Genomic DNA, 27123 nt, shown 5'->3' on the forward strand with positions numbered 1-27123 from the left:
GGTTGGTAGAAGAACATGGTCTCACAGAGGGTAAGGAACAGAACCCCAAGGTAAATCGTAATGTGCTTGGATCATGTGACCCATTGTAAAATTCATACTCCAGGGACGAGCCACATTTCATATTTGTCTCAAAGAGGTTCAAGGTCTAGGAGTCTTTCGTAGAATCTTGGATTTTAAGCAGACCTTTTCTCCCTAAGTGATCATCCATTGAGAATTGCCTTTCATCTTTTGCAGAAATGTGAGCTGCTTCTCTTGACTATTTATTGTGCACCAATATGTTGCTTTTTTATCCGCAAACCAAAGCAAGTAAGTAAGGACAGCAAAACTGAAATCTTGTGAATGATTTTATTCTGATACAAGTTGGCTTTCTCTTGCCTTCTTGATGGGTGTCTTTGTGCAGAAGGCCATGCATAGCAAACTACCATAGACTGGGGCAATATGCGCAATATAAATTTGTTTCTTATGGTTCTGGACACTGAAGGTCTGAGGCCAAGGTGCAGATAAAGTCTGGCTTCTGGTAAGGATCTTCTACTTCTTTATTTGAGACAAGGTCTCACTCTATATCTCTGTCTGGCCTGGAACTCACTCTGTAGACCAAGCAGGCCTTGAACTCATAGAGATTTCATTTGCCTCTGTCTTCAGTATTCTGGGGTTAAATGTGTGTGCCATGACAACTGGCTGAAAGTCTTCTGGGAGGCAGGCAACTCAATTCTGACTGCTCTCTCAAATGGTGAAAAGAGACTAGGAGAGCTTTCTGGAATCTTAATAAGGGCACTAATACTGCTCCTGGGGCTACACCTTCATAACCTAATTGCAAAGCCTTTAATTCTTACTTCTATTGTGCCAGGGGTTAGGATTTCACCCTATGTATTAGAGGGATGAAAATACAAGCATTCAGAATCCACAACCATGGGAGCGTGTGGAAGGCCAGCTAAGGACTATACTGACAGCACCCTGCCCTCACACACATACCTTTGGTTCTTTTTACAACAGAGTAAAGAAGACTTTCCAGACCTCAAGGAACACATGTGGTTAGACAAAATCAAGAACAGGCTGAACAAGAAGGTATACCGTTCGGTACAACATTTTGTGGAGGACATGCGCCTCATCTTTCAGAACCACAACATATTTTACAAAGTAAGAGCCTTTGCTTTGCTTTCTTTTTTCTCTGAGTTGAGTCATTTTTCCTCATGTCAGGTAAATGCTACAATTCTCCTCATCACGGGGCAAGCCCATACAAGTCAAAGTTGTGGAAAAATTCAAAAAGCCTCATGATGCAGGTGGGGAAAGCAACAGTGACCCTAAAGAGAGGAAATCAAACTTGTACTTTGCCAAACCTCAAATTTCTTAGTATCTAAAAGTCCTAGTGCTGTAGCAAAAAGTTCTTGTCACAGCTCTGGAGAGATGGCTCAGGGGTTAAGAGCCCTTGCTGCTCTGGGAAGGAGAGGAGTACGGCTCCCAGCACTCACATCAGGGGCTCGCCTACTCTCCAACTCCAGGGAATGCAACACCCTTTTCTCAGCTCCTCAGGCACCTGCAGTCACATGTACACACCACACATAAGCATACATGTTTAAAAGTAATAAAAATGACTAAGGCAGAGGCAGGCAGATCTCTGTAGCATGAGTTCTAATTGGTCTTAATAAAAACCCAAAGACAGTTATTAGGGGGTGAAAGCTGAAAGATCAGAGAAGCAGAGAAGCCAGTCTGAAGATGGACACTAAGAGGATATCCCACACTAGCTAAGAATGGAGTATAATAAAGAGTTAATTATTTAGGGGTAGACTCACAGATCACAGTCCTTTGCATGACCGGAAACAAGAACTGAATCCAGAAAAGGGAACACACTTTACATCAGCAATTATAGTATAAGAGGCCTCACCCAAGTGGGCGGGTAACTTAAAGGCTACTGGCGGTAGGAATTCCTACTGCACTTCCCCTTTTTGTTTAAATAAGAAAGTTCTAAGCCTAATACAAATTTATATACAATAATAGCAAATATCAGGTATAAAAATTAGAATTATAACCAGCACAAACAATATCAAGCAAGAAACATGTGATAAATGTTTCAATAATTGTCCTATCCTAAGGAATATAAGTCTTGTATTAGAAATAACTTGGCCAAGTGATGAAAGGAAAGTAACTACAACTATCTAGTCTTCAACCCTATCGAAGACCCGAGAAGGGAAATAATATTACTGGAATAAGCAACTTCCAAAATATGCAACAAATGACAGAGACAACTGGGTACCTGGACAATCACCCAATGTCTCATTTGCAACACTGGAGCAACCAACTTTGGCTAAGGCCTAGTGTACCTGACAGACCATTTCAGAGGCAGGAATTTTTGAAAACCGTCTTACTCTCTTTTGGCAAGATTTCGCAGTCTTTTTTTTTTTTTTTTTTTTTTTTGTATCCTGTTTGTCCTGTCTGGACATCATGCATTTTGTCAGTGGTCGATGCATGGGCAGTTCCTTGCCCAAAGGCCATTTTTGCCAAGAAGAAAAAAAGCTCCAAATGGAGTATCTTCAGTGCTCAACATTCTCTAGGGGATAGATTGGTGCTGCCAGGAGCAATCATGTCTCACATCAACAGAACCCTAAGTTATTTAAATGCCGTATTCTACAGCTCTTTGAAGTGACTGAAGATTATTTATCTATGCAGAATATAATCTGTATGTATCTAAAGAAACTGACTAGTCTAACTGTAAGTATGACAAACATGGATGACAAGTGGTCTATAATTCTTGATATCTATATAACTTAAAGAATAAGACTTCCCATTAGAATATTAAATAATCTTTAAACAACTGTGCAACAAATGAGGACAATGACCTCAAAATGTAAACAATACAAAAGTATTTTGATTAGAGGTAGAAATGTATATTGCAATATGATAAATATATCCTAAAATTGTATCAGTATACAAAATGTCTTAAGCAGGGGTAGAAGCATGCATGAATACAATATGACAAAATAACTTTGCCTAGATATACAAATATTGTAGACAAAATAGGAACATATTTAATATAATTTAAGTTTGTATCAATATACAAGAATCTATACCAATGTAAATATTACATTGTAAATATTAGCTCACAAGTATTCACTCACTATTATTACTTGTGTGAGTAAGTTCACACTAATCTATTATCCCATCCAATTTCCCCCTTTTTCCCCAAAGAGATCCCTGAGCCTACATAATTTCCTCTCCAACCCCTAACCCTATAATTAAATAACTTATAATCAACCCTTAAGTGATGTCTCTAACCCTGAGGGCAAACTTTGTTAGGAGAGAGGATGCTATCTTCTAGAATTACTTCTAGCTATTATGGGGTGATGTTCTTTCTATGTAATCCTGTGAAAGTAAAATGATGGTTAAGTTCCAAGATTACTGTCTGGTATAATTGCAAATAGTCTCTGAGTATTTGGTAGGGTTTTTTTTTTTGCGATTCCTATTTGGAGTTCTGACCAGAACATTGTAAAAAAGTGCACCATCTCAGTTAACCAAGTTGGAACCATCTTGAGCAGCTGGTACCCAAAACAGGTCTTATAGTAGTGCTATCAACATCACGATGTCATATCAATCAGGTGGATTCATTGTTGTGGGGCCCCATCTTTTTCCTGGAAACTTCAAAGATTACTGCAGGAAAATTCATTATTCATTGTAGGAAACTTAAACCTTATTTATACAGACATATATTCAATGAGAGACAAAATAGGTACGAAGAAAAGTAAATGTTTTTCTAAATTCTTTCTGCTTTCTGTTTCATACCAGACAGCTCCTGACATGAGAGAGAAACTCTGAATTTTTCTTTTAACAACATGCTTGGATTTAGAGAAGGACAGAGTCATTGTCCAACTCCAAAACTAGCTTTGACTTTTACGTGAGTCATGACTATTATTCTAGTTTATGTTCAGAGATTCTTACCCTCAGATGATCTGTCCTCATAAGTGATAATTCTCTTTGCTTGGTGATCCTATCTGGATAATTATCTTTTCCTCTTTAGATATCTAGATGTTCAGGGCCTCTTAACTTTTTGAAAATGAGTATTTTCCTGCAAAAATAAGAATGGAACCCTACCCCAACCCTTATGAGGTTTTCTTACCAACTGATTGGTTGTCACCTCTGTGGATGAGCCATCATTCCTCTTTCTCAAGACATTTCTCTTTCTCAAACTGAATCTTTATTAATTTTGATGGTATCGATAACTTTTCTTCTCCTGTTGAAACAAGAGCAAAACCCATTCTCCAACATAGCAAATTTCTTGGTTTCCATTGTGAGGTCAACACATCTTTGAAATGTACTGCCAAATTTAACACAGAATTTTTTTTTAATTATCCAATGTCTCTCTGCTGCTGTTGTTCCTTTCTCATTAGCATTAAAAAATTCAAGGTTAATAAAGCAGTATGTAATCTTTTTCTGGGGTATTTTCCATCCCTCTCTGTTTGTTTAACATATCCTTTATAGTTTGATTTGATCTTTCTATAACTGCCAACCTATAGGATTCTTTGATATACCTGTAATATGCTTTACAATATAATAAGCAAAAAACTGTTTCATTTTCTTAGAGATATATGCTGAATCATTATCTATCTTTATTTGCACAGATATACCCATGATAGCCGTAACTTCTAATGAATGTGTGATTACAGAATCAACCTTTTCTAAGATTGCCCATTTTCTAAAGCAGTTACTCATTGAAAACCTGAATAAGTGTCAATGGTGTAGTATACATATTATAATTTTCCAAAATGTGCAAAGTGTAACACAAGCTGTTACTTCACAAGGTCTCAATTTTTCATTTATAATTAATTTAGAGATGTTTTCCACCTAAGTTTTTAATTTTTTACTTGGTTTATGTGGTTAAAAAAGATCCACTCTAAGATAATATCTTCCCTTTGCACTAAAATTTTTGTAGGGGAAATTATGGAAGGCTATATGACTGAAATGCAATTAAGATTTGGATTCACCCTATTCACATGTGCCTCCTGTAATTTTTCTTAAATGACAATCAATTTCTTTTCTGCTTCAGCTGTTAATTCTCTGAAACTATTTAAGTCTTTGTCACAATCTACAGTGTGTTTAAATGAACTATTAGATCAGGTGTTATTCCAACATCTGGTCATAGACTGAAAATGTCTCCTAACAATCTTTGAAAGTCATTAAAATGTGTTCACAGTTGGTGCCTTTTGTGTTCTAATTTTCTATAAACCTATTTTATAACCTAAGTAATTGACAGAATCTCCTCTTTGTATTTTTTTTCAGAAGCAATTTGTAATTTCCATTTTGGCAAAACTTTCTTTACTTCTTCAATCATTCTTTCTAAAGCATCTATGTTAAAATCAGATAGCAATATGTCATCCACGTAATGGTAAAGTATAAATTTAGGAAATTTTTTACATATTATTTCCAATGGCTGACTTACAAAGTATTGACATAGGGTTCGGCTATTGAGCATTCCATGTGGAAGGATGGTTGACTGATACCTCCTAGTAGGCTGAGAATTATTATAAGTAGGCACTGTGAAGGCAAATTTTTCTCTGTCCTTTGTTTGTAAAGGTATAGTGAAAAAAACAATCTTTTAAATCAATTAATATAAGAGACCATCCTTTTGGTAATAGAGAAAACAGAGGAATTCCAGATTGTAGAGGGCCCATAGGTTGAATTGCCTTGTTGACAGCTCTTAGATCTGTCACCATTCTCTACTTACCAGATCTCTATTTAACAACAAGTATAGGAGAATTCCAAAAGCTTGTTGATTCTTCAATATGGTGAGCAGCTAATTGCTTCTGTACTAGCTATTCTAAAGCCTTCAGTTTCTCTTCTGTTAAAGGCCACTGTTTAATCCATATTGGTTTCTTAGTTAATCATTTTAAATGTAGGGCCATTGGTAACTCTAAAGGTTTGCTAGTTGTTTGTGTTCTTGTACATCCTGAATGGCTGGTGACCTTTGTGTATAGTACCTTATAATATCCTTCCCAGAAATATGAGTTTCTGGGACTGCAGGAATGTTAATCTGGGTATTCCACTGCTGCAACAGATCATGACCTCATAAATTCACTGCAGTGCTAGCCACAAATGGCCTCAGCCTTCCTTTCTGTCCTTCTGGCCCTATGCATTCAACCCATCTTGTGTTTGTTTCACTTGAGATGGGTTCCAATTCCTAGGAAATGAACATCTGCCTCTTGATAAGGCCAATGTGGATGCCAAGATTCTGAAGTAATGATACTCATGTCTATACCTTTATCTGTCAAACCCACAATTACACTGCCATTTATAAGCATGCTTAGCTTTTGTCTTTGCTCATTTGTAGAAGTCTGACAAAATATACGTTTCCTATTTTCTGTTGGAATTTTTGATTCATCCTCCAGGTTTATTCCATCACCCAGGACAGTATAGCTTTTTACAGAAGGCTCTGTATTTTTTTTTAAATTTTCCTGGTAACACATGTCCTCTACAGTGACTGGGAATGACTGTACCACTTTTGACTTGGGGGCCTGCAAGAGGACCCCAAGGAGTTTTCTGGTGATATCAATTTGCCTTGTCTGTCTTTTGTTGGTCTGTATTCATTGGTCCAATGTCAAACTTTGCCATACCTTCTACATAATCCAGAAGGTTGATACCTTTTATTTTTCCATTTCCAGAGGAAATATTCCTAGGAATTCCTTGTCTACAATCCCTTCTCAGATGTCCTATTCTGCTACAATTGAAACATTTGGCATTTTGATGTCTCCCCATACCTTTGGAAATTGCTTATCCTAGCCAAGATTCAGTATTATAATCAAATGTTTCAATGTTCATTGTATGCAGGATCCATTCATCCATGGGTGCTGATCTAACCTTTAAAGGCCCAAGTATCTTTTTGCATTCTAAGTTGATATTTTCAAAAGCAAGAGATTCAATAAGTACTCTTCTAGCATATGGGTCTGTTACTCCTATTTGTGTAGCCTTAGTTAATATTTGTAAAAAGTCACTAAAGGGTTCTCCCTGGCCCTATTTAATGCTAGTATATGAATCAATTTATTTTCCTAGTTCTTGAATCCTATTTTAAGCATTTAAGCCTGCTTTGTGGCATAGGGACAAGATTTGTTCATCATAAAGAGCTTGAGCCTGTGGGTCAGCATAAGTGCCATCACCAAAAATTTGATCTTGGGAAGTCTCAAGCCTTTTTGCTTTTCTCTGTTGTTCTAAAAATCTTGCCTCTTGTCTGAAATAACATTTCCACAGCAGTTGGGGCTCATCATCCAGGACTGCTGAAACTAACTGAACGCAGTTATATGAGTTGGCCTTAATGCTAGAAGCTCATTTGTTATCTCCCTAACAAATGCAGAATGCAAGCCATAAGTTATGACAGCTTGCTTAATTTCTTTTAAATTGTTCTTTCGTATAGATATCCATCTACATTTTTTGGATCCTTTTGGACATTTAGAACTTGATTCTTTGTCAGAGTAGATTACAGGGTAGGAAGCTAAAACCCTGGTTAGTCATCTCTGACAGCTACTGGCTATGTTAAATCCTGTCCTTTTACCTTTTTTCCCTGTTCATCTGCTTCAATAATTTCCTTAATCATTTCAAATCTTTTTACTCTTGTCTTTTGTAAAGCCTGAATCTCCTGGCTTGTCTATATTTCTAGTGATTTTATTGAGGGACATAGTCTTTCATCCTCATTCTGCACATGTGATATCAAGGTGTAAAGTTTTTCCTTTAAAGATAAAGTCTCATCCTTGGACATAATTTAGATAATGTGCAAATTACCTTCCTGGAGAGATACTCTATCTGCTAACTTCTTATAACTTTTTAATAGATTTTGACTGTCAAATTCCTTAGTATGAATTCTTCAGATAATTTCTCACTACTCTTTGGCATGTATTGCATTTTGTCTGTCAAATTAATGTTATCCTTTTCAATGATATTAATTTTTTCATGAACTTTTGATTCTCAATGGTATTAGTCTTGTCAGCTAGCTATTTATTCTGTAAAGACTGTATCATTTCTAAAAGTGCCTCATTCTTGTTTCTGTTATCAAACCATTTTCCTAAGGCTATAATATGAAGAAAAAACTGAGTTCCAATATCCAATGTATATATTGGATATATAGATCGTATATATATATATATATATATATATATATATATATATGTGTGTGTGTGTGTGTGTGTGTGTGTGTGTGTGCCTTGCAGAATACAGTCTATAATATCAGCAAAAAAGTTACTAAAATTTTCCATGGTAATGTCATTTGCCATTGTATAATTTTCAAGTTTATTGACTTATTAAGTAATGAAATATTTACCTGTGTTATGAGGTCCAATAAATTGTTTTAGGTATTATAATCTTTATTGCCCAGCAGGTGTTGCGGTTGCAGAGTCATGACCAGTGGTGGTGCAACCAGTGGCACCATGAACAGCCCTGGTCACTTTGATTTTCTGCCTTGCTGCTGGTTAAATACTGACAAATATGTTTGCTTGACAAATTAAAAACAATTAAAGCAGTTCTGTACATGGAGTAAGGGGCCCAGAACTCAGGAGCAGGGAGCACAAACCAGAAGCTGTACAAGTCGCTGCACGTGGTAGTGGGGGGAGGGTGTGTGCTTTTATATTTTGTGTTGTTTTGTTCTCTTTTATCTTTGTTTGTCTATTTTTTTAGTTTGTTTTGATTTTCATTTTGGGGGGGTTGGTTATTTTTCTGAGAGGGAGATAATCTGAAGTTAAGAGGATAGGGAGGTGAGGAGGACCTAGAAGAAACTGGGCTATGGTGAGAGGGGAGACTATCATGAACATGTCTGATTTGAACCTCTCTAGGTCATCCCGTCATAGTCTCTGTGAGTTCATGTGAGTATGAGCTCTCCAGTATCTGGAAGATGCTGTTTCCCGGACTCATCCACCACCTCGGGGTATTACAGTCTTTGTGACACCTCTTCCACTTAGATTTCTGAGCTTTGAAGAGAGGGGTTTGATAATGACAGCCCATTTGGAGCTGAGTGCTACAGAGAAAGACTCTGGACATTGTCCAGTTGGGGGCCTCTGTGTTAATTCCCATCTACTGCAAGAAGATGCTTCTTTGAGGAGTGCCGAGGGATTCTCTGACCTTCTATCTGATGGATACCAATATAAATGGTATTCTAATAATTATTACTATAATAAATGATGATAAATCTTTTAAAAATCACCACAGAATTAGAAGACGCCCCGAGTCATTGCATTAGGAGACCTAAGGTTGGGGGCATGTCTTTAAAACACTTTCTCAATTATCTGAGAGGAGACCAGAAGGAAATCTAAGCCAACTTTAGTGAAAAGAAAGTACAGCCAGAGTCTAGAACACCAGACTGACTTCAAAATAGACAACTGAGAGGTGGGGAAGGAGGTACAAGGAAGTTGTCACATTGAATCTTGGTCCACTGAAGCATGAAGTGGGCATAAAAACTTTATCTTGTCCAGAGTGGCATGAGTTTGGGGTGTAGAAACTATACTCTACTGCCTCTGATCAACCTAGAAAGAACAATTAATTTTATACTATCACTTTTTATTTTAGCTCTATAGTCAGTCAAAGACTGTTTTCTGTGCCCCCAATTCAGGGTGGGTATGTGAGATAAGTTATAGCTAACTGAATTCACTATTGTTGATTTTTACCCCCTATGTTTTGTTAGTTTTGGTTATAAGATGAATAAGTAATATATTCTCTCAGTTTACCTTTTGTGGCTAGTTTGAGAACATAATATTATCTTTTAGTTGAACTTAACGTGACAAGTGGCTTGCTGAAAGGATACGTTTAGAAGGGTCTTGCTATATAGACCCGAACAGTCTTGAACTCACAGAGATCCACCCGCCTTCACTTCTCTAGGATGAGACAGAAGGGTGTGTCACCATTGTCCTGCTAGTATTTCAACATTTTAAGTTGCTATATTGAGAATCTGCCTCTTCTTCAAATTCCATAACTCCCTATCTATCCTAATAAATTTCCAAGGGATTAAAAATGCAGAGAAAGGAAGACCCTGTTAATTTTCCTAAGCATTTGTATGCTGTCGTACCTCACTTAGCACCAACATGGTAGAAGTGGAAAATCTCATACCGTGAAAACTTTGTTTAGGGCAAAATATATGAAATATATTGTATAAAACTGCATTCAGGATATCTCTGAAATATTTATATAAACCAAATGAATTTTAGAATTTGACTTGGGTCCCATTCCTGTGGTACCTCATTATGTATAGCCAAATATCCCAACAACTGAAGTCAAAACCACTGCTGATCTCAGGCATCTAGAGCAAGGGATATTCAGCCTGCAATACTAGTTTTATTTCTGTCTTCCCAAGAAAAGACATAACCAAACTCTTGGGGAATATAACCTCTTCCTTAAAAAAAAAAAAGTGGGGGTCCAGGCAGTGGCACTCAGGAGGCAGAGGCAGGTGAATATCTGTGAGTTCAAGGCCAATCTGGTCTACAGAGTGAGTTCCAGGATAGCCAGGATTACACAGAGAAACCCTGTCTCAAAAAATATAACAAACAGAAACAAACAAACAAATGGTTACACTTCTCTTTATTGACTTTGAGGGTAGACAGTGCATCAGTGTATGCAGGGTGCAGGTGTGTGTGGAGGTCAGGGAACAACTTGCTGGAATCAGTTCCCTTTCCACCACATGGATCCCAGGGATTAACTCAGTCTGTTTAGCAGCAGGTGTCTTTACCTGCTGAGTTATTTGTGAACCCCATAACCTCTTCTTACCTGGGCTAAACTTCCTGGAAGAGTCTAAGCAAGATTCTGGGTTATTTGGAGGACTGGCTGGCCAAACTCACCAAGCAATAGATATCACTGATTTCCTATTTCCTTTTCAGAATCACGGGTTCAGCAATCTTGGAGACACAATAAGAAAACTATTTGAGAAGCATTTCAAAAGAATTTTTTCAATCAACGAAACAAGCAAACAACTTCAACCATGCAAACAAACTGTTTTGTTTACATAGTTTTTTCCTATTCTCTCCACTACCCATTATTCACATTCGGGCATTATGCTGGCATATCCTCTGTCACCTGGCAGGTTGTGCTTGCCAGATCAGGCAGGCAGTCCTCTGAACTGCTCACGGTCCGGACAATGTCATCAGCTACACATCAGATTTGTTGCTACAGTTACACCCCCTTTAAAAGGAGGGGCTCTGTCGCCTGCCTTCCGTCTCTGCCTCTCTTTGTATCTCTCTATGTCTGTCTGTCTGTGTCTGACTCTGCTTCTCTGTAACTTTGTCTCTGTCTCTCTGTCTCTCTGCCTATCTGTGTCTGTCTCTTTGCATCTCTGTATTTCTTTCTCTTTCCATGAGGCTGCTCCGCACTCCCTTTCTCTCCCTTCCCTCTCCCTCAAAAAAAACTCTCCACACAAGCACTGTTTGCAAGGTGTGTGCTTCTCTTTCTTACCTGCTGTGAGTCCTCTTGGTTCCAACCAGTCAAGGTCTCTCTTGCACCATTTTCCAACATTGGTTCTGAGACTCGGCAGGCACCTCCCAGCACCCTGAGGCATGATGGGACCCTGGACCAAGTTCATCTACAACAGCCTTGCTGCTCCAGTTAATGGATCGTTGGACCCCTCCATCTAACACTGACATGATTGGTGACCCCCTCTTCTCTTACCATGTACCCACGAATCAGGATCATTCTCTCAACTGTGGTTTCTCACATTTTGGCTCCATCCCAGAACTGGGTAACCATGTGTCTCTCAGGCTCAGAGTGCCCCCCAACTCCCACCCCCACTATGAACTTATGTATGCTGATAAAATATATGTTAGATTTGTTACAACATACTGTACATTTGGTCTAAAATATAGTCTATATGGTGATAAAGGTTTGAGGTTATGAACAACAGAGTAACAAAACCTAACATGAAGATTTACACGTAAGTTATTATATCTCTGCCAAATATTCAACACCAAACTTCTAGAGAATTTAAATAAGTGGCAACATTAGATTGATAAAAAGGTATTTGACAAATAAAATATATATTCTATACTGAAACGACTGATCCCTAAGAGGGTCCTTTTCCCAGAGTTGGGTACTTGGGCAGAGGCCCCCAGGCCTGTCAAGGGCGGGTACTGGCCTCTGTGCTCCCTGAGTCCCTGTTCATGGGCTACACCCCAACTCACAAGACCTCTTTTCTCCTGTTTCCTTTTGGCCCTTAATACTTTTCCTTGCCTTCTCAGGAGATAGTCTTAGTTTGGAACAAACTTGCTTTTACTGACAGAGTGGCTATTTTGGTATCTTTTCTGAGTCCATTAACTGTGATTAAAAAGTTGAAGCTCTCTTAGTGTCAAAATAATGATACTAAAAGAGCTTCAATTCAAAACAATTATTTTTAAGGTTAACCTGACAGGAATGTGATGTGTAGTCCTATATTATGGGGGTGCAGACCTATTATAGTCTGTAAGCAATACAAATTCATGGTCGTCTTATAAAAGAGCAAGCTGTTTAATTGCAGTCATTCTAAGTACTGATGAAATTAGTTACAGAGATAAAACCTACCTACTCCCCTATATGTTTTCAGAGTTAAACTTAAAACAATTTAATTATAAACAAAGTTCATCTATTGAGATATACCTAATAGACAGTCTTCAAATGCTCAGAGGTCTGAGAACATAGCATTTAAAGTGTTTAATTAAAAAGCTTTTTATAATAGAGAGACCTGTTAGCTCCTGGCAGGACCCCTATTTCAGCCAAAGAAGATAGATGGAAAGAGAAGAGCCTTCACGCAGAACTTGCTTCAGAAGTGGCAGCACTAACCACCGACCAAAAACCACCTTTCACCTCAATTGCTGCTAAGACCTCTTCAGACCATGGACAAAACAAGACACTGGGGAATCGCCTGCCTTGAGATGCCTAGACAAATGTAGGCTAGTCTTCCTACAAGTTCCTATTCCACTGGATCTTCTGAGGCCTGGCAGTCAAAGGCTTGCCCTGAGACCTCTGCCCTCATGATCGTGGATGACCCTGGGGAGTAGCTTTATTTTTTTTAAGATTTATTTATTTATTGTGTATACAGTGTTCTGCCTACATGCATGCCTGCAGGCCAGAAGAAGGCACCAGATCTCATTACAGATGGTTGTGAGCCACCATGTAACCACTGAACTCAGGACCTTTAGACGAGCAGGTGGTGCTCTTAACCATTGAGCCATCTCTCCAGCCCGTCTCTGTCATTTTTAATCACTAACTCAGGTAAAATTTATCCTTCTCAGAACTCTGATGCTGTTTGATTACTAGGCTAGAGGTAGCTTTATGAATTTAGTAGCAACAACCAAGGCTCCAGCTGCCTTCTCAGTTCTCTGTACAAAATTAAAGTCACAGGCCTCATACTCCTAAAGCTAATACTCAGTCTAGGCACAATTTACCTCGTTACCAGACTCAGAAGGGAGATAAACTCACAAAACAGATTTCGGTATAACTTCTTACCATTCCTTTGTTTAAAGGAACTAACTTGCTTTACAGTGACTGCTCTCAGTGGTCAGCCACCTGGCAAATTAGATATAAAGATAGGAATATTTAAGTGATAATAAGGAGAAAGTGATCTGAGCTACATAAAAGTATAAAATGTTTCAGATTTCTTTCCCTCACTATGCTACTATTGTATTCAGACTCCACAAGATCACAGTCTCAACAGTAAACAATGAAATTCTGATAAATTATTAATTTATCTCTGGCAAAGTCATGCTATCACTGTACGATCTTAGCTACAAGATTAGGATTTTAAGTTCCCTTTGGTTGTTTTCTAAATGTAGACTTAAAAGGTGCTTTTCATTGTGCTAAAAACATCTGCCACAGTTTTCCAGACAGAAAAAAAAAGAATATTCTTGCTTTCAACCACAATCATTTTTTGGTCCCCAATGATTCAATGGCATGAGTTTCAACAATGTGGATTTCAGTACAGATCATAAACAGTGGAAATGCTAATGTGTTTAAAACTTAACTTTTCTCAAACTCAAAGAATTCTTGTAAGCTCCAGGGAGCTGACTTGGATTCACCTCAAACAGGTCAGATGTCCCCCTCAATAAAGTACTGTCAATGTCCCTGGTCTTGACACTCCCAATTACCAGGATCTAAAACTTTTTCCCTAAACGTAACTTTGTCCTCTGCTCTGCCAGCATCATGCCAGGTACAAGGTGCACCAGATGACCCCACAGAGCCTGGACAACAGTAAAACAGCCAGATATTCCTGGGCATGGCCAGCACCCCAGCAATCTCAGGTCCAACCAAGATACTAATGCCCCAAATCAGCAGGAAGCAGTCTCGAGAACTCGGCGGCACCCTCATTCCCCAAACTTGACACCCTAACTCCTCACCTTGTGATAATAAATGAAAGGGAGAAATGTTAGCATTCAGGCATTATGCTGGCCTGTCCCCCATCACCTGGAAGGATGTGCTTGCCAGTAATCAGGCAGTACTCTGAGCTGCTCAGGGTCCTGACAGCATCATCAGCTACACTGTTACAGAAACACGCTCCTTTAAAAGATGGAGCTCTGCTGCCTGCCTTCTCTCTTTCTCTCTGCTTCTCTATCTCTCTGCCTACATCTCTGCCTCTCTATCTCAGCATTTCTGCATATCTCTCTCTCTTCCCATGAGGCTGGTCTGTGCTCCCTTTCTCTCTCTCACCTCTCTCCTTCCCCCCTACCCACAATTAAACTCTCCACATGAGTACTGTCTTCATAGATGTCTCTCTCAAGCACTGTGGGGCCCCTTGGCTCCAACCAACCAAGGTCTCTTGCATGCACTTTATAACACCTATTCCTCCAGCAGTACAATGCTCAGAGAGCCCACCCTCCCCTCTGCCCTTCTATGTAAATGACCTGCCACACTTCTGCTTTTGACTTTCTATATTGTCCTTCCTGTTCAATTACCTTCCTAAATAAAACTTAATATTTGCAATGTGCATCACAATCGTGAACTGTCAGGTGCTGAGGGAGCCCACTGAGAAGGTGACTCTGGAAACAAGATTGTACTCCTCCCCCATTGTAAACCCAAGTACCTTTGTCTCCAAATGTCCTCCAAAGCATCTTATCTAAGGATGACTTGGCCCTTTGAACCCAGTGACTAGGCAGAGATTACAACAAAACAGACCAGGAGTCAACACACTGTCCTTGGGAACAGCTAGAAGAAGAACCATGTCTAACATAAATTAAAATTGTTCATCTTGTAATGTAAAATGGGATCGAGAAGTCAGAAGTTCAACCCTGGGAGCTCAGTCATGGAGAGAAAACTCAAATAGGAGCTGTGGCTGACTGTTCAACGTCCACAGACAGTTTCTGCTGACTTGCCTTGAGCATCCAATTTGATGATGTTGTCTCTCTGTTGCTGTTCATTCTTCAACCTGGAACCTCACCGAATGCTAACTCTGGTCTGCCCTGGACTCCACTGGGAACTCCAGACCCCACCCCCACCACCTCTACAGACATCCCCAGTCAGTTCCCCCTGGATATTCCAAGTACATGATGAGCAATGTTCTGTTGTTTTTCTCTTTACTCTTTTCCTTTGGCTTGTAACATACTTAATAAACTCATTCAAAATTGAAAGTATGGCAATCATTGTTGTGTCTCAGGACTGAGCAGAATATGACGGGGTGGTCAACAGTCTCCACACAATGCTATTTCTATGTGAAAGTCGTGACTCTCATTAAAAGTGAAAGAGAGTAGGACCAGACAATGGATGGAGTGACGATTCCCGCCACAGGCACCTGGCCTCTGCTCGGGATAGTAGAATCAAATGTCATTTATATCTAAAACTGCGGTTCACAGGGGAGCACGTCGGGAATGGAGCACTCCAGGTACTTTCTACTTTCTCCTCTGCTTTTTCATTACAAAGAGTGCTCACTGCCCAAAGTCATTGATAGTTGCTAGTGTGTGTATATATATATGTACAATGAACCAGATGCTTCTAACTTCCCTCCTTGCCTTTGACTAACATTCTAGCCTTCTAGGGTCCTGACAATAACATCCTAGTTTCAGCAGGAAGTATTTACAGAAGAGAATGCATTGTCCCTTGTCTCCTCCTGGAATGTTAGATCAAATGGAATTTCTTGTCTTACGGGACCTGAGGTAAAATAATAACTGCTCCCCATTCTCATTTCCAAATTCCTTCTAGATAAGAAACTCTGTCATCCATCACAGGACTTTTGGACCCTCTGCTTCTGCTAAATGCTACTGGTTCTTGCATCATTGAAGCCTTAAATAAATGATATTTCCTATCTGGATACCGCTAAGCTGATGATGCTAAAATCCCAGTATCAGCGCCTGAACCAAACCCATGACACACAAACTTGCAGATGTCAACTACTGAATAAGGGAAGGCTCACTTTACCATTAGTGATGGAAATTGGTCACTGCTTGAGGCAACCGTTTTTCCCATCTTTGTAATCTCACTCAGAATCCAATGGCAGCTGGCTTCCTGATTTAACAGGATGATAACTGGTAGGCATGTGTCTGTCTCTGGCTTGACAGCCTGTGTTAATACTTAGGTTTTAAATCAGACCAAAGATTTCTGCATCTTGGTCCAGTCGGAATAGTCTACTTCTCTTTTACCAATTTGAAACATCACCAGAATGGGAAAAAAATGAGAAGTCATTACAACTGTCTCGTTACCCACCATCCAAGGCATCAGCTTAGCTGGGGCCATAGGTACGAGAACTTCAGCCTTGGTACTACAAGGGTCAGAACTACACTACAGGGCCATGAGAATGGCAATAAATGCAGATGTCACTGCCCTAGAAAAATTTGCTGCACATTTGGAAGAATCACTCTCCTCTCTAAGTGAAGTACTTCTACAAAGTAGAAGGAGCCTTGACCTATTGTTCCTTCAACGTGGTGTGGGGGAGGGGGCTTACAAGGTCTTAGGAGAGCAATGTTGCTTTTATACTAACCATTCTGGTGTTAGTAAGGACTCCAAGGCCCTACTTAGAATGAGACTGCAAGACAGACAATGAGAAATACAACAAAATAAAGGATTATTGGCCAAAGACACTCATTCATTCCCAGCTGCCCAGACCTAAAGTAATGACACAAAAACTATATTATTTGTAACACTGTTTAGGCAATATCTTTTTTTATTGATTTTTATTGAGTTCTACATTTTTCTCAACTTCTTCCCTGCCTCTGAAGAGTTCAAGAATAAGAAAATAAAAATGTAGATTCCAAAAATAAGAATGTAGAAATAAAGAAATATAAAGTTATAACTCTAGGAAAATGAGAACAGACTGTCAGCAGCTTTCTCAGCAGATCAAGGATCATTCATTCACAGTGAGCTATTTTCTCAGATGCTTGGGAAGCTTAGGTCATTTTATAACTGACTGTTTTATTTACAAGGCCAGAGCTTCTCCCTACAAATTGAGAGTAGTGTCCTGGTCATCCCGGAAAAATGACAGATGTGAACTGAGTTAACCTTTAGGAGACAGAGATATGTGACCTTTGGGTTAGACACTGTCTCCATTATGGACAACTGGTGCCACCAGAGGAGAGGCATAAGACTCCAATATACACCTGGAGGTACCAGGAGACAGTGGACAAATGCAATGGTTTAATTAATGAGCTCTGATAATGGAGGTTGTAAAGTATGGCAGTCAGTATCTGAGTTTTACCTTGAGATAGTGTGAAAAGCTTTCTGCTATCTCCTAAATTCTCAGCCTAAGAGCCAATTAATCCTAATTTATTAACCTTCTAGTATTACTAGCAGTCCTTCTCTGACTAATTGCTAAAGACATTTGTTTTCTTGCAATTAGTGACCTTCGTTGTAATCTCCTTTGAAACATATTTCATGATGGCTGCCTAGTTACCCATTGACACTAGCACTCACTCCCCTCTTTAGGGTCTCCTCTGACCAACCCAAGGGTCAGGGCAAGGTTGTAAAAATTCCTTTGTTCAGAGCTAATGCTTGGTGCCCCTACTATAAAAAGTGGGTTCAGAAACCAGCCTTCTGCCACAGCCTAATGAACACTATCTCTGGCTGTGGTCTCAGCTAGCTGATAAGCTTCTGTGCCCCGGTGATTTTTTTTAATTTTTATTTTTTATGTGTAAGTTTGCTTCTGGTTTTCCTAGGATCTGGTTTCTGGAATAAAGTTTGTTTCTGGTTTGTTAGACTTGGTGGTGTTCTCATCTTTGCGCGATCCCCCTGGAACCAACATTATGGCTGCCTGTATGGGGAAGCGCAAATCTGGTTTTGAGGGGACATTTTGGTCTCTGTTTTTTGGCAAACTTTATTATTCTGTGGTTACCAATTGATAAGGTTCTGGTTCTGGTATCTGGTGTCTGGACAGTCTGGAGGCTCAAGGAGATCTAGCGAACGTGCTTCTAATCTCAGAACCGGGGGAAAATAGGGGATGCTCTTATTCCTCCTCTGGCCATTAGGTCATGAGGTGTGACCTTTTCAAACTGGTATGGGATCATGTGACACTGCACGCAATGATGTCTTGTCAATTCTGTTTCATATCATGTTGTCATGTTGTCTTTTGTCAGTCTTCTCGTTGTGGTTGTGTGTGATGTAATTTCCACTATGGGAAAAAGCTTCTTCCAAACCTAAGTCTCCCCTGGACCTTGCCCTTTTTCTTTTCCAGGATTTCAGGGAGGCCACTACAGCTGTCTGCAGCCCCTGTGAAGCTGGAGCTACTCAGACCTTCTACTCCCTTGTAGAGCACTTCTCCCTCCCCTCCTCCTGCCTTCCTACTTCAGAACTGAGCCTCCTTAGCATTCTTTCAGGGAAGCCACAGGTGGTCAGCGGTGGGCAGTGGTATCTCCTGCTCTCCCTGTCTGCACTGTGTGACCTCCTGATGGGGATGGCAGCCCCTGCCTAATTTATTTCCTCTTTCAACTAGTGATCTGTATAACTGGCAACTTCAGACTCCTTCATTTACTGAGAAATCTCAAGTGTTAGATACTATCCTGTTTACACATTCCCTGACTCGGGGTTTGGATTGCCAACAATTGCTCCAGATAATGTTCACCACTGAAGAAAGAGTTAGAATTCAGCAAAAATGCCATAAGCAGGTTCCAGGATGAGATGATTGACCCACTAATGAGACAGTCATTAAGAGATGGTCTCTGAGCCCGTTAGGCTTCCCACCAATCTAAGACTCCTGAGAACCAAATGGCAATTAACCTGGCTTTTGTCAACTGAGCAGCCCCAGATATTAAGAGGAAGCTCCAGTAACTCAGAGGACTTAAAGGTAAAAATCTGACTAAATTGATTGCTATTGCCACTAAGGTTTATAACAACAGAGAAACACCTAAGGATAAGCAAGTTTGGGACTGACAAAAGTCTTTCTGGCAGATAAGAGCTGGGGGCCTGATGGGCAGAGGGAATACAGACTGTCCCAAATAGCCAACGGGCACTACTCCTTAAGAAAGGATTATTGGGTTTATTGCAAAAAAGGGGCCATTGAAAAATGAAATGCCCACAAAGGAAGAGGGGACAAAAAGTCTTGGGATTAGCAAATCCAGATGATTAAAAAGGACAGGGATCAAAGCCTCTGCTAGAACCTTGAGTAACCCTAAAAGTTGAGGGGCAACCTGTTAATTTCCTAGTGGACACTGGTGCTCACCATTCATTGCTAGAAACTCCACTGGGGCCTCTGTCAGACAAACAAATGTGGGCTCAAGGGGATATAAGGACAGCTCTGCAACCATGGACCACAAAACAGACTGTGAGATTGGGAAGAAAAAAAGTTTTGCATTCTTTCATAGTTATCCTTGAATGTCTTACTCCCTCCTGGAAAGAGACCTATTGGCTAAGATAAAAGCCCAAATATATTTCACTGAGAAAAGGGTGACAATCTCCCCATGGCCCGAAGTCTATGCCTTATGCCTAGATCTGAAAGAATACAGGCTCTCCTAACAGACTCTCACTTGAGAGGCATCTCCTCTAATAGCTGAACTCCGGGGCTCCATCCCAGGAGTGTGTGCAGAAACTAATCCACCAGGATTAGTGATTCAGGAGCCCCCAGTTGCAATCACCTTAAAAGCCAATGCCCAGCAGGTGAGGGTGAAGCAGTTCCCCATGACCCCAGAGGCCAAAGTTGGGCATTACTAAATATATGAATCAGTTCCTAAAACACAGAATCTTGATGCCTTGCCTGTCTCTGTAGAACAGCCAGGGACCAATGACTTTCCACCCATTCAAAAGCTTAGGGAGATTAACAAATGGGTTGAAGATATTCATGCTATAGTCCCCAACCCTATAATCTCCTGAGCTCCCTGTCCCCGGAGCTTCAAGTGTACTCAGTTCTAGATCTTAAGGACACCTTCTTCAGCCAAACTCTTGAAGCCAAGAGTTAGCTGCTTTTTGCTTTCAAATGGCACGACGGAGATCGGGGCTTTGGTGGTCAGCTCACCTGAATTTGCCTGCCACAAGAATTCAAAAATTTCCCAACTCTCTTAGACAAAGCCCTACAGTGAGACTGAAAGGATTATCAGTCCTTATACCCGGAGGTTCCTCTGAGCCTCAGACCCTTTCAGATCCTATTCTCTCACTTCCAGGATTTCAGAAATCTAACAGTAGAATTTTTCCAGCCTTCCCTGCCCCTTTCTGCCTCAGGAGTTCAAGCTTCAGCAGGCTCCTGTCTATGTTAGCACTGCTGACAACCAGGGAGTGGATCGCCCCTCCCTGTCAAGTTGGGAGCATAGGCCCCAGCCCCTTGCTTCTATCCCAGTCCCCAGGCCTGGTCTGGACTCCAAATCCCAGCAGGCCAGATCCTGACCCCTCCCTGGGGATGGGGTCAGGACCACTCCCCAGGGTACTTAAGAGATCTCCTGAAAGAGGAACATGTGGTCTCCCTTTCTTCCTCCCAGGGGCCGGTTCCCACTCGGGGCCACCGGAGAGCGCAGATCACCCAATAAACCTGAATATTTCTTAATTTGGCTTGTTTTGATTTGGCTTGATTGGGAATTTTTGCGTCGTCAGGGAGTTCGTGTTAGGAAATATTCCTAACACTCCCCCACAGGTACTGCAGTCTCAGACTCAAATGCCAAGGAGGAGCCAGGAGGACAGAGGGAAGCAGAGACAACTACAAGGCCAGGTACCAAGGATGGCCACTGTCAGATGCTTCTCCTGGACGATAATTGGTTTGGGTCTCACAAAATGACTCCTGCTCCAAAGCCACACAGCGGGAACCCCAGAGCAGAGCAGCTGCAGAACAGACCCAACAGGAAAGTACAAATGGCCTGCAGCCCCTCCCCCGCCTAAAAATTCAGCTGGAAAAAGTAAGAAAAGTTCTGTCTGGTTTAAATGCATAAACAGGGCCACTAACTGTTCATTTCTAATGTATGAGTTAATTATGTTCAATGTGTACTGGCTGTAGGCCTTACTGACTGCCCAAGCTTAAAATTTACCTCTAAATGTTCTGGTTATTGTCTGATATAATCGCTTTTCCTTGCCTTCTTAGGAGACAGTCTCAATGTGATATAAACTTGTTCTGCTATTACCCAAAAATGGTTATCCCAATTTCTTTACTGAACTCATCATCTACGATTAAAAGGTTTAATTTTGATACTAAAAGAGCTTCAATTCAAAATCAATATTCTTGACTAAATTTGACAAAAATGTAATGTAAAATAATAGTCTTATAAAAGCTGCTAACATGTTATAGATAGTTAAGAAATACAAGTTAAGAGTCAACTTATAAATGACAAGCTGTTGGTCATAGTCATGCTAAGTACTGATATGATTAATTACAGAAATAAGCCTTACCTAGTCCCCTGTATGTTTAGGACAAATAGCTGATGGCAAGGGTTGTCTGCTCAGATATAGCTAATGGACAGACAGTCCTCAAATGCTCAGAGATCTGCAGAAAATGGCATTTAAATGTTTTACTAAAAAGTTTTCTGTAATGAGAGACATGCCAGCTCCAGACAGCTCCTCTATTTCCTCCAAAGAAGACAGATGGGCACAGAAGAAGATCTACTCAAAACTGGCTCAAAGTTGGCAACACTAGCCACTGGGAAAACCTGCCCTTCACCTCAACTACTGCAAAGACTCTCTTCAGATGATGGAGAAAACAGGACACTGGGAAATTAACTGCCTCCAGTTGCCAAAGGCAAAAGGTAGGCTGGTCCTCCCATGAGTCCTTACTCCACAGAAACCTTTCTCTCTCCTGCTCATCACACCTTGATGTTGGATTCCCTTCTTGTTCCCCATTTTGATCTGTGAGTTCCCCTTTTGTATTAATTTATTTATTTATTAAAAATTTCCACTTCCTCCCCACCTCCCTTTTCTCTCCCCTTCCCCTTTTCCCCCTCCCTCTCCAGTTCTAAGAGCAGTCAGGGTTCCCTGCCCCATGGGAAGTCCAAGGTCCTCCCCACCCCATTCAGGTCTATGAAGGTGAGCATCCAAACAAACCAGGCTCCAACAAAGCCAGTCCATGAGGTAGAATCAAAACCCAGTGCCATTGTCCTTGGCTTCTCAGTCAGCCTTCATTGACAGCCACATTCAGAGAGTCCGGTTTGATCACATGCTCCATCACTCTAGAGAGGTTCCCAGGTCCAAGGAGATGTCCCCAGCTTGTTCCTTGGGCAGCAGAAGAGAGGGTTCCAGAACTGGCCTTGTCCCATAGCCACACTGATGAATATCTTGTATATCACCATAGAACCTTCATCTGGCGATGGATGGAGATAGAGACAGAGACCCACATTGGAGCACTGGACTGTGAGTTCCCCTTTAATGAAGAACTCCTTATTATGCCATATTCAGACCTAGTATAGTATTGATTTATTTGTGTTCCCAGCCAACAAGCATATTCCCTTTCAAAGGATGGTATGAACTCTCATTTAATGGTCACCATAGTTAAATACACTTCTATCAACCTTAGCTGCATCCTTAGTCCTCTTACTGTTGACTCTAACCTGTAGATCATGTATAATTATTGCCTTGGTCAGGTTTATCAAAGAATATCCACGGTTAAACTGATGGTTTTAAGATAACAATATAAGCCTGTAAACCAAGGAGAAACATCTCCAGGATTTGAGATGATGCACTACTCAAGGGGAGAATGAGAAGGCCAGGCAAATACCATGTCAGGCTCCTAATAACTCAGTTAAGAACTAGGCCTCAGTTCCTGACACTTGAAACTGGGCAGTTTCTGAGGAAGTCATGAACAAAAGCCAATCAATCACCATTGCCCATGACAACAAGGGTGAGGGAGATAGCATGTACCAGGCCTGAACCAGCCCCCACAGTATCTCACAGCAATAGCCAAATGAAGACAGAACCTGGGACTTATCCAGGCTAGACCCAAAATGGGAAAACTGTAGCCCTAGCCAGCCCCTGCTAGCCCTAACCAATTAGGAATGTATTAAAATGATTGCCACTCACGTAAGCCAGTCCTAGATAGGATGACCTAGCTGCTTCTGGAATTTCTTTAGCTGTGTATAAGGAGCCTGTGAGCTTCTCTTAGGGTCACCATTTAGTTTTTGTGTCAGATGGGTGGCCCCAGCATGTTGGAACTCTTACTCTCCAGATATTAAACGCTCTTGCCAATTGTGTGTGGGTTTTTTTGTGGGACTTCTCTAGGACCCTAACAAGGGCTGTAACCTGAATCCCTTGGAAAGTGAAGCCTGCTTAGTAAGTGTCTACAACAAGGACCAGACTGATGCTATCACTCCGTCTCCTTCAGCAAAGAAGACGAATGCTCAGGCTTTGCATAACATCTATGTCAGTTTGTAAAGATGACCTGTACTGACTCCAATTGAAAGTCTAGAACCATCCATGAGTTTTCCACAGGCATGCTATTTAATTGCCTGAAAGTGGCTCAATCCTGTGAGCATGTAAACAGAAAGGTGGTTCTGAACTGAGTCTCTCCTCTTTAAGGAACGCTTCATGTCTGCTGCTGCTGGACAGGGCACATACGTCCCCTGAGTAAGTAAGGGAGCACAGAGAACTTTGTCTGGTCCACTTATGCCTCTAGAACCAGTCTGGGTATCAGCATGATCAGAACTCTCATGCTGCTATTCGCCGAGAGATAAGGAACCTTGGTTTCTTGTTCCTGAAGAAGCACTGGAGACCAGGCTATTACTTGGGTAGTGATTTTGGATGCCATGCAAAATCCCAAACAGCTTGAGGTCTCAGCAGAGGGAAGAACTCAGACTGGATTTGTGAGAGCAGACTGCACTTGTGTGACAGCTGGACCAGAATCACCCTCTTGCTTCCTATAGCCTGACCTTAAGAGCAGCCACAGTCTTGTCCAGGGAGACTAAACAGCTAGGAGATTTCCTGGTGGGTGTGGAGGGCCGCAACCACATTCTCCATTACAGGATGGCGCTGGCATCCAGTTTCACCGCCAGGTGAACAAGATAATGCGCATGTAATTGGTAATTTTCCACTGCTGCGTCCCCGCCTACTCCCGAGGCGTCATATGGGTTGATGGGCAGCAGACCAATCCAGGAGTGACACGTCCGAAGCGAGAACTGTTTCCTATATAAGGGATGGGTTCCCCTCATTCTGGGTCTCCGTTTTGGAAGCTTATGCTCTCTCTCTCAAGACGCATTAAAGCTTTTCTGCAGAAGGATCCTAAGTGTGCCGTGTCGTTCTTGCTGGTGAGACGGTAGCGCGGGACAGGTGGGTAGAGTCATGGAAAAACAAAAAGCATAAAACAAACAAACAAAACCCAGAACAACCAGGATTTCTTGAGCGTGAAGAGAAAGTCAAGGGCCTGGCTGATATCCAGTTAAACAGAAGTCTGTCTGAACTGAGAACTAAGTCTTGTTCTTCATGCACAATGAGCCAGTATAATCACATAAACCTCTGCTGTAAAAAAGCCTTCTAGTTCTGGCTTAAACAGGAGTTGGTAGGTACCTGCCAACCCAATCAGTCTTGACCCAGAATGGGCCCCCAGAACCCTTTTATCTACCCAGTACCTGCCAGGTCTTACCATGGTTCTTCTATTGAGATCTCCTGATTGGCAGTGTCCCATCTGACACGTGCCCTCTTCCAGGATTGCCTTAACCTGGAGTGTCCTCTCCTGAAACCTTTATCCCAAATTCTCTTTAAGCCCCACGGCATGTTGAAAGAGGTGATCACTGGTTTGGTCAAGTGTGAGAGACAAAATTATGTTTTCAGCTTTAATTTAGTGTGCCAAAGAGATCCATGGAACAAACATGCCTCTAACCCTTGTCCAAGACCAGATACTTTCTGAGGCTATTGAAGCCACATGGTTTCAATCCCCACATAAGTTTGTTTGATCCAGCAGCACCAGATGTGCTTGATCATGTGCGGGCTGGAGGTATGTAGACAATACATGTATGCTTGCCCATGATTGGACGGGATGGGAAATATGGTAACCTTATGGGGTTGTCTTTTTAAACCCCTGTAATATGTGACTCATTGCCATTTTCTGGGAACAGAAATGGACCTGGCCAGAGCTCATCATCCTGGCCCATATTAAATTAAAGCTTGCTTCAAATTTTGCTCGAAATTATGGTGGTGTCTTATTCTCTCCTGGGTAGATTAACACAAGGCCAGAGTATACTAGATTCCTGTGTCAACAATCCTGCAAATAGTGCAGATGGAAACTGGGGTATGAGGTGTTCAGGGAAGGGGGAAGCCCTTTCATGGCATCCTTCTAGAACTACCTTGGGGTAAATAGGTGGGGCATGGCCTCAGGCTGCTGCCTGTCAGACCCATTCCAGCCCCATACCTGCCTATCCTGATTAGCTCCTATTTGAGCTAAGGGATGCACAGGCAAGAAATCTGCTGGGAGACCTGACAGGACCCAGGCTCACCCAGTTCCCTGGTTCCTCAGAGAAAGTCTTCCCAGAAGGAGCAAGAGAAGAACCTGATACATCCTTATGATCCCTGAGGGGCTTCTTGGAAGGACTCACTAGAGGTGTCTGCCCATCTTTCTCCAGGTCCACATCTCAGAAGGGTGGACAAGTTCTTTGTCCTTATGCCCTGCTGGCCACTGTGGCAGCTTCCTCCCACCCTTGAGTTCTAGGTTGGGATGACAACTTCTCAGAGATAATGCTCTGACCCAAAGTGACTATCAAGCTGGGGGACCTCTCCCCCCTCCACCCCTACTTCCCTTGAGGTCTGAGGAAAAGCTTCTCTTGGTCAGGATGCATCTGAGTTCTCCTGCTAGCCTGAGAGACAACTTCAAAGTGTTTGTTCTTCCTTCCCTGTCTCTCTCCCCACCAAGCTACTGGAGTCCAAGAATAAGAATATAAACATGTATCAGAAGCCTTAGGATTAAGTATTAACAATGGGTTACCTTGCTTTACAACCAATAAATAGCCTCTGTCTGCAAGGCAGAAGCAGCCCTCTGTGAACTGAGGGTCAGCTTTTGATAGTTCTCTGGCCATTCAAGACCAGCAAGTGACGTGAACTGAGTTAACTTTAAATGATGGGATGTATGTGACATTTTGGTTGTGCATTGTTCTTTACCCTTCCTAGGTATGCAAAACTGGCAGTATCAGGGAAGAGCAGAGCTTCAGTAACCACCACCAGAAAGTGCCAGAGAAGCAATGGGCTGAATACAAACACTAGTTTAACTGGAAAACAGTTAAAAAAATTGTTGAAAAAAAGCTAATTGTATCTGAGTTTTACCCCAAGATTGTAAAACTTTTTTTGCTCATACCTAATGCTTGCTTATTCCTATAGAAAGGGGAGTTTGAAGACCGCACATGGTCACAGCTACAGAAGTCCAATCTCTGCCTGGGGACCCTGTTATAGCTGAGAAGCTTTGTGTGCCCCATGGAGATTTTTTTTTTCATTTTCTGAAAAAAGTTTGCTTCTGGTATAGAAGACATTGATGGTCTGTTCTCCCCCTCCCCATTATGACGCAACTTCAACTTCTGAACCCAACATTTTTGGTGCTGAATCCTCGGAATTCGCACAATCCTGGTATTGGCGGGGCGGGGACACCTCAGTCTCTGGCAAACTTTATTCTACTGGTTTTGGCCAACTGTTAAGCTTTCTCTGGTTTCTGGTACCTGGAAAGTGGAAGACTCAATATGATTAGATGGATTCATCAAAGACCTCGGTGCTGGAAGAGACCAAGGATGCTCTGACCCCTCCTCTGGCCATTGGATTGCTCTTCTGTGGCCTTTCAGGACTGTTTCACGATTCCCAGCTCCCTGCATGCAGTGCGTGTCTCATGAAGTCTGTTTAACTGTCGTGTTGTCTACT

General features: G+C 41.4%; 1 protein-coding gene across 1 annotated transcript in view; it reads left to right on the top strand.

Annotated features, from left to right (window-relative positions):
• LOC125396888 (nuclear autoantigen Sp-100-like) overlaps positions 1–15539 on the top strand; it is an 85105-nt gene extending 69566 nt beyond the window's left edge. Inside the window, exons 23-25 of the mRNA XM_087907268.1 lie at positions 235–306; positions 994–1137; positions 10833–15539. Of these exons, the coding sequence (XP_087763394.1) occupies positions 235–306; positions 994–1137; positions 10833–10961 (345 nt within the window). The 3' untranslated portion in view covers positions 10962–15539. The remainder of the gene's footprint in view (positions 1–234; positions 307–993; positions 1138–10832) is intronic.
• The last annotated feature ends 11584 nt before the right edge of the window (positions 15540–27123 follow it).

Source organism: Myodes glareolus, chromosome 1, assembly GCF_982192425.1.
Source record: "Myodes glareolus chromosome 1, mMyoGla1.1, whole genome shotgun sequence".
NCBI lineage: Eukaryota > Metazoa > Chordata > Mammalia > Rodentia > Cricetidae > Myodes > Myodes glareolus.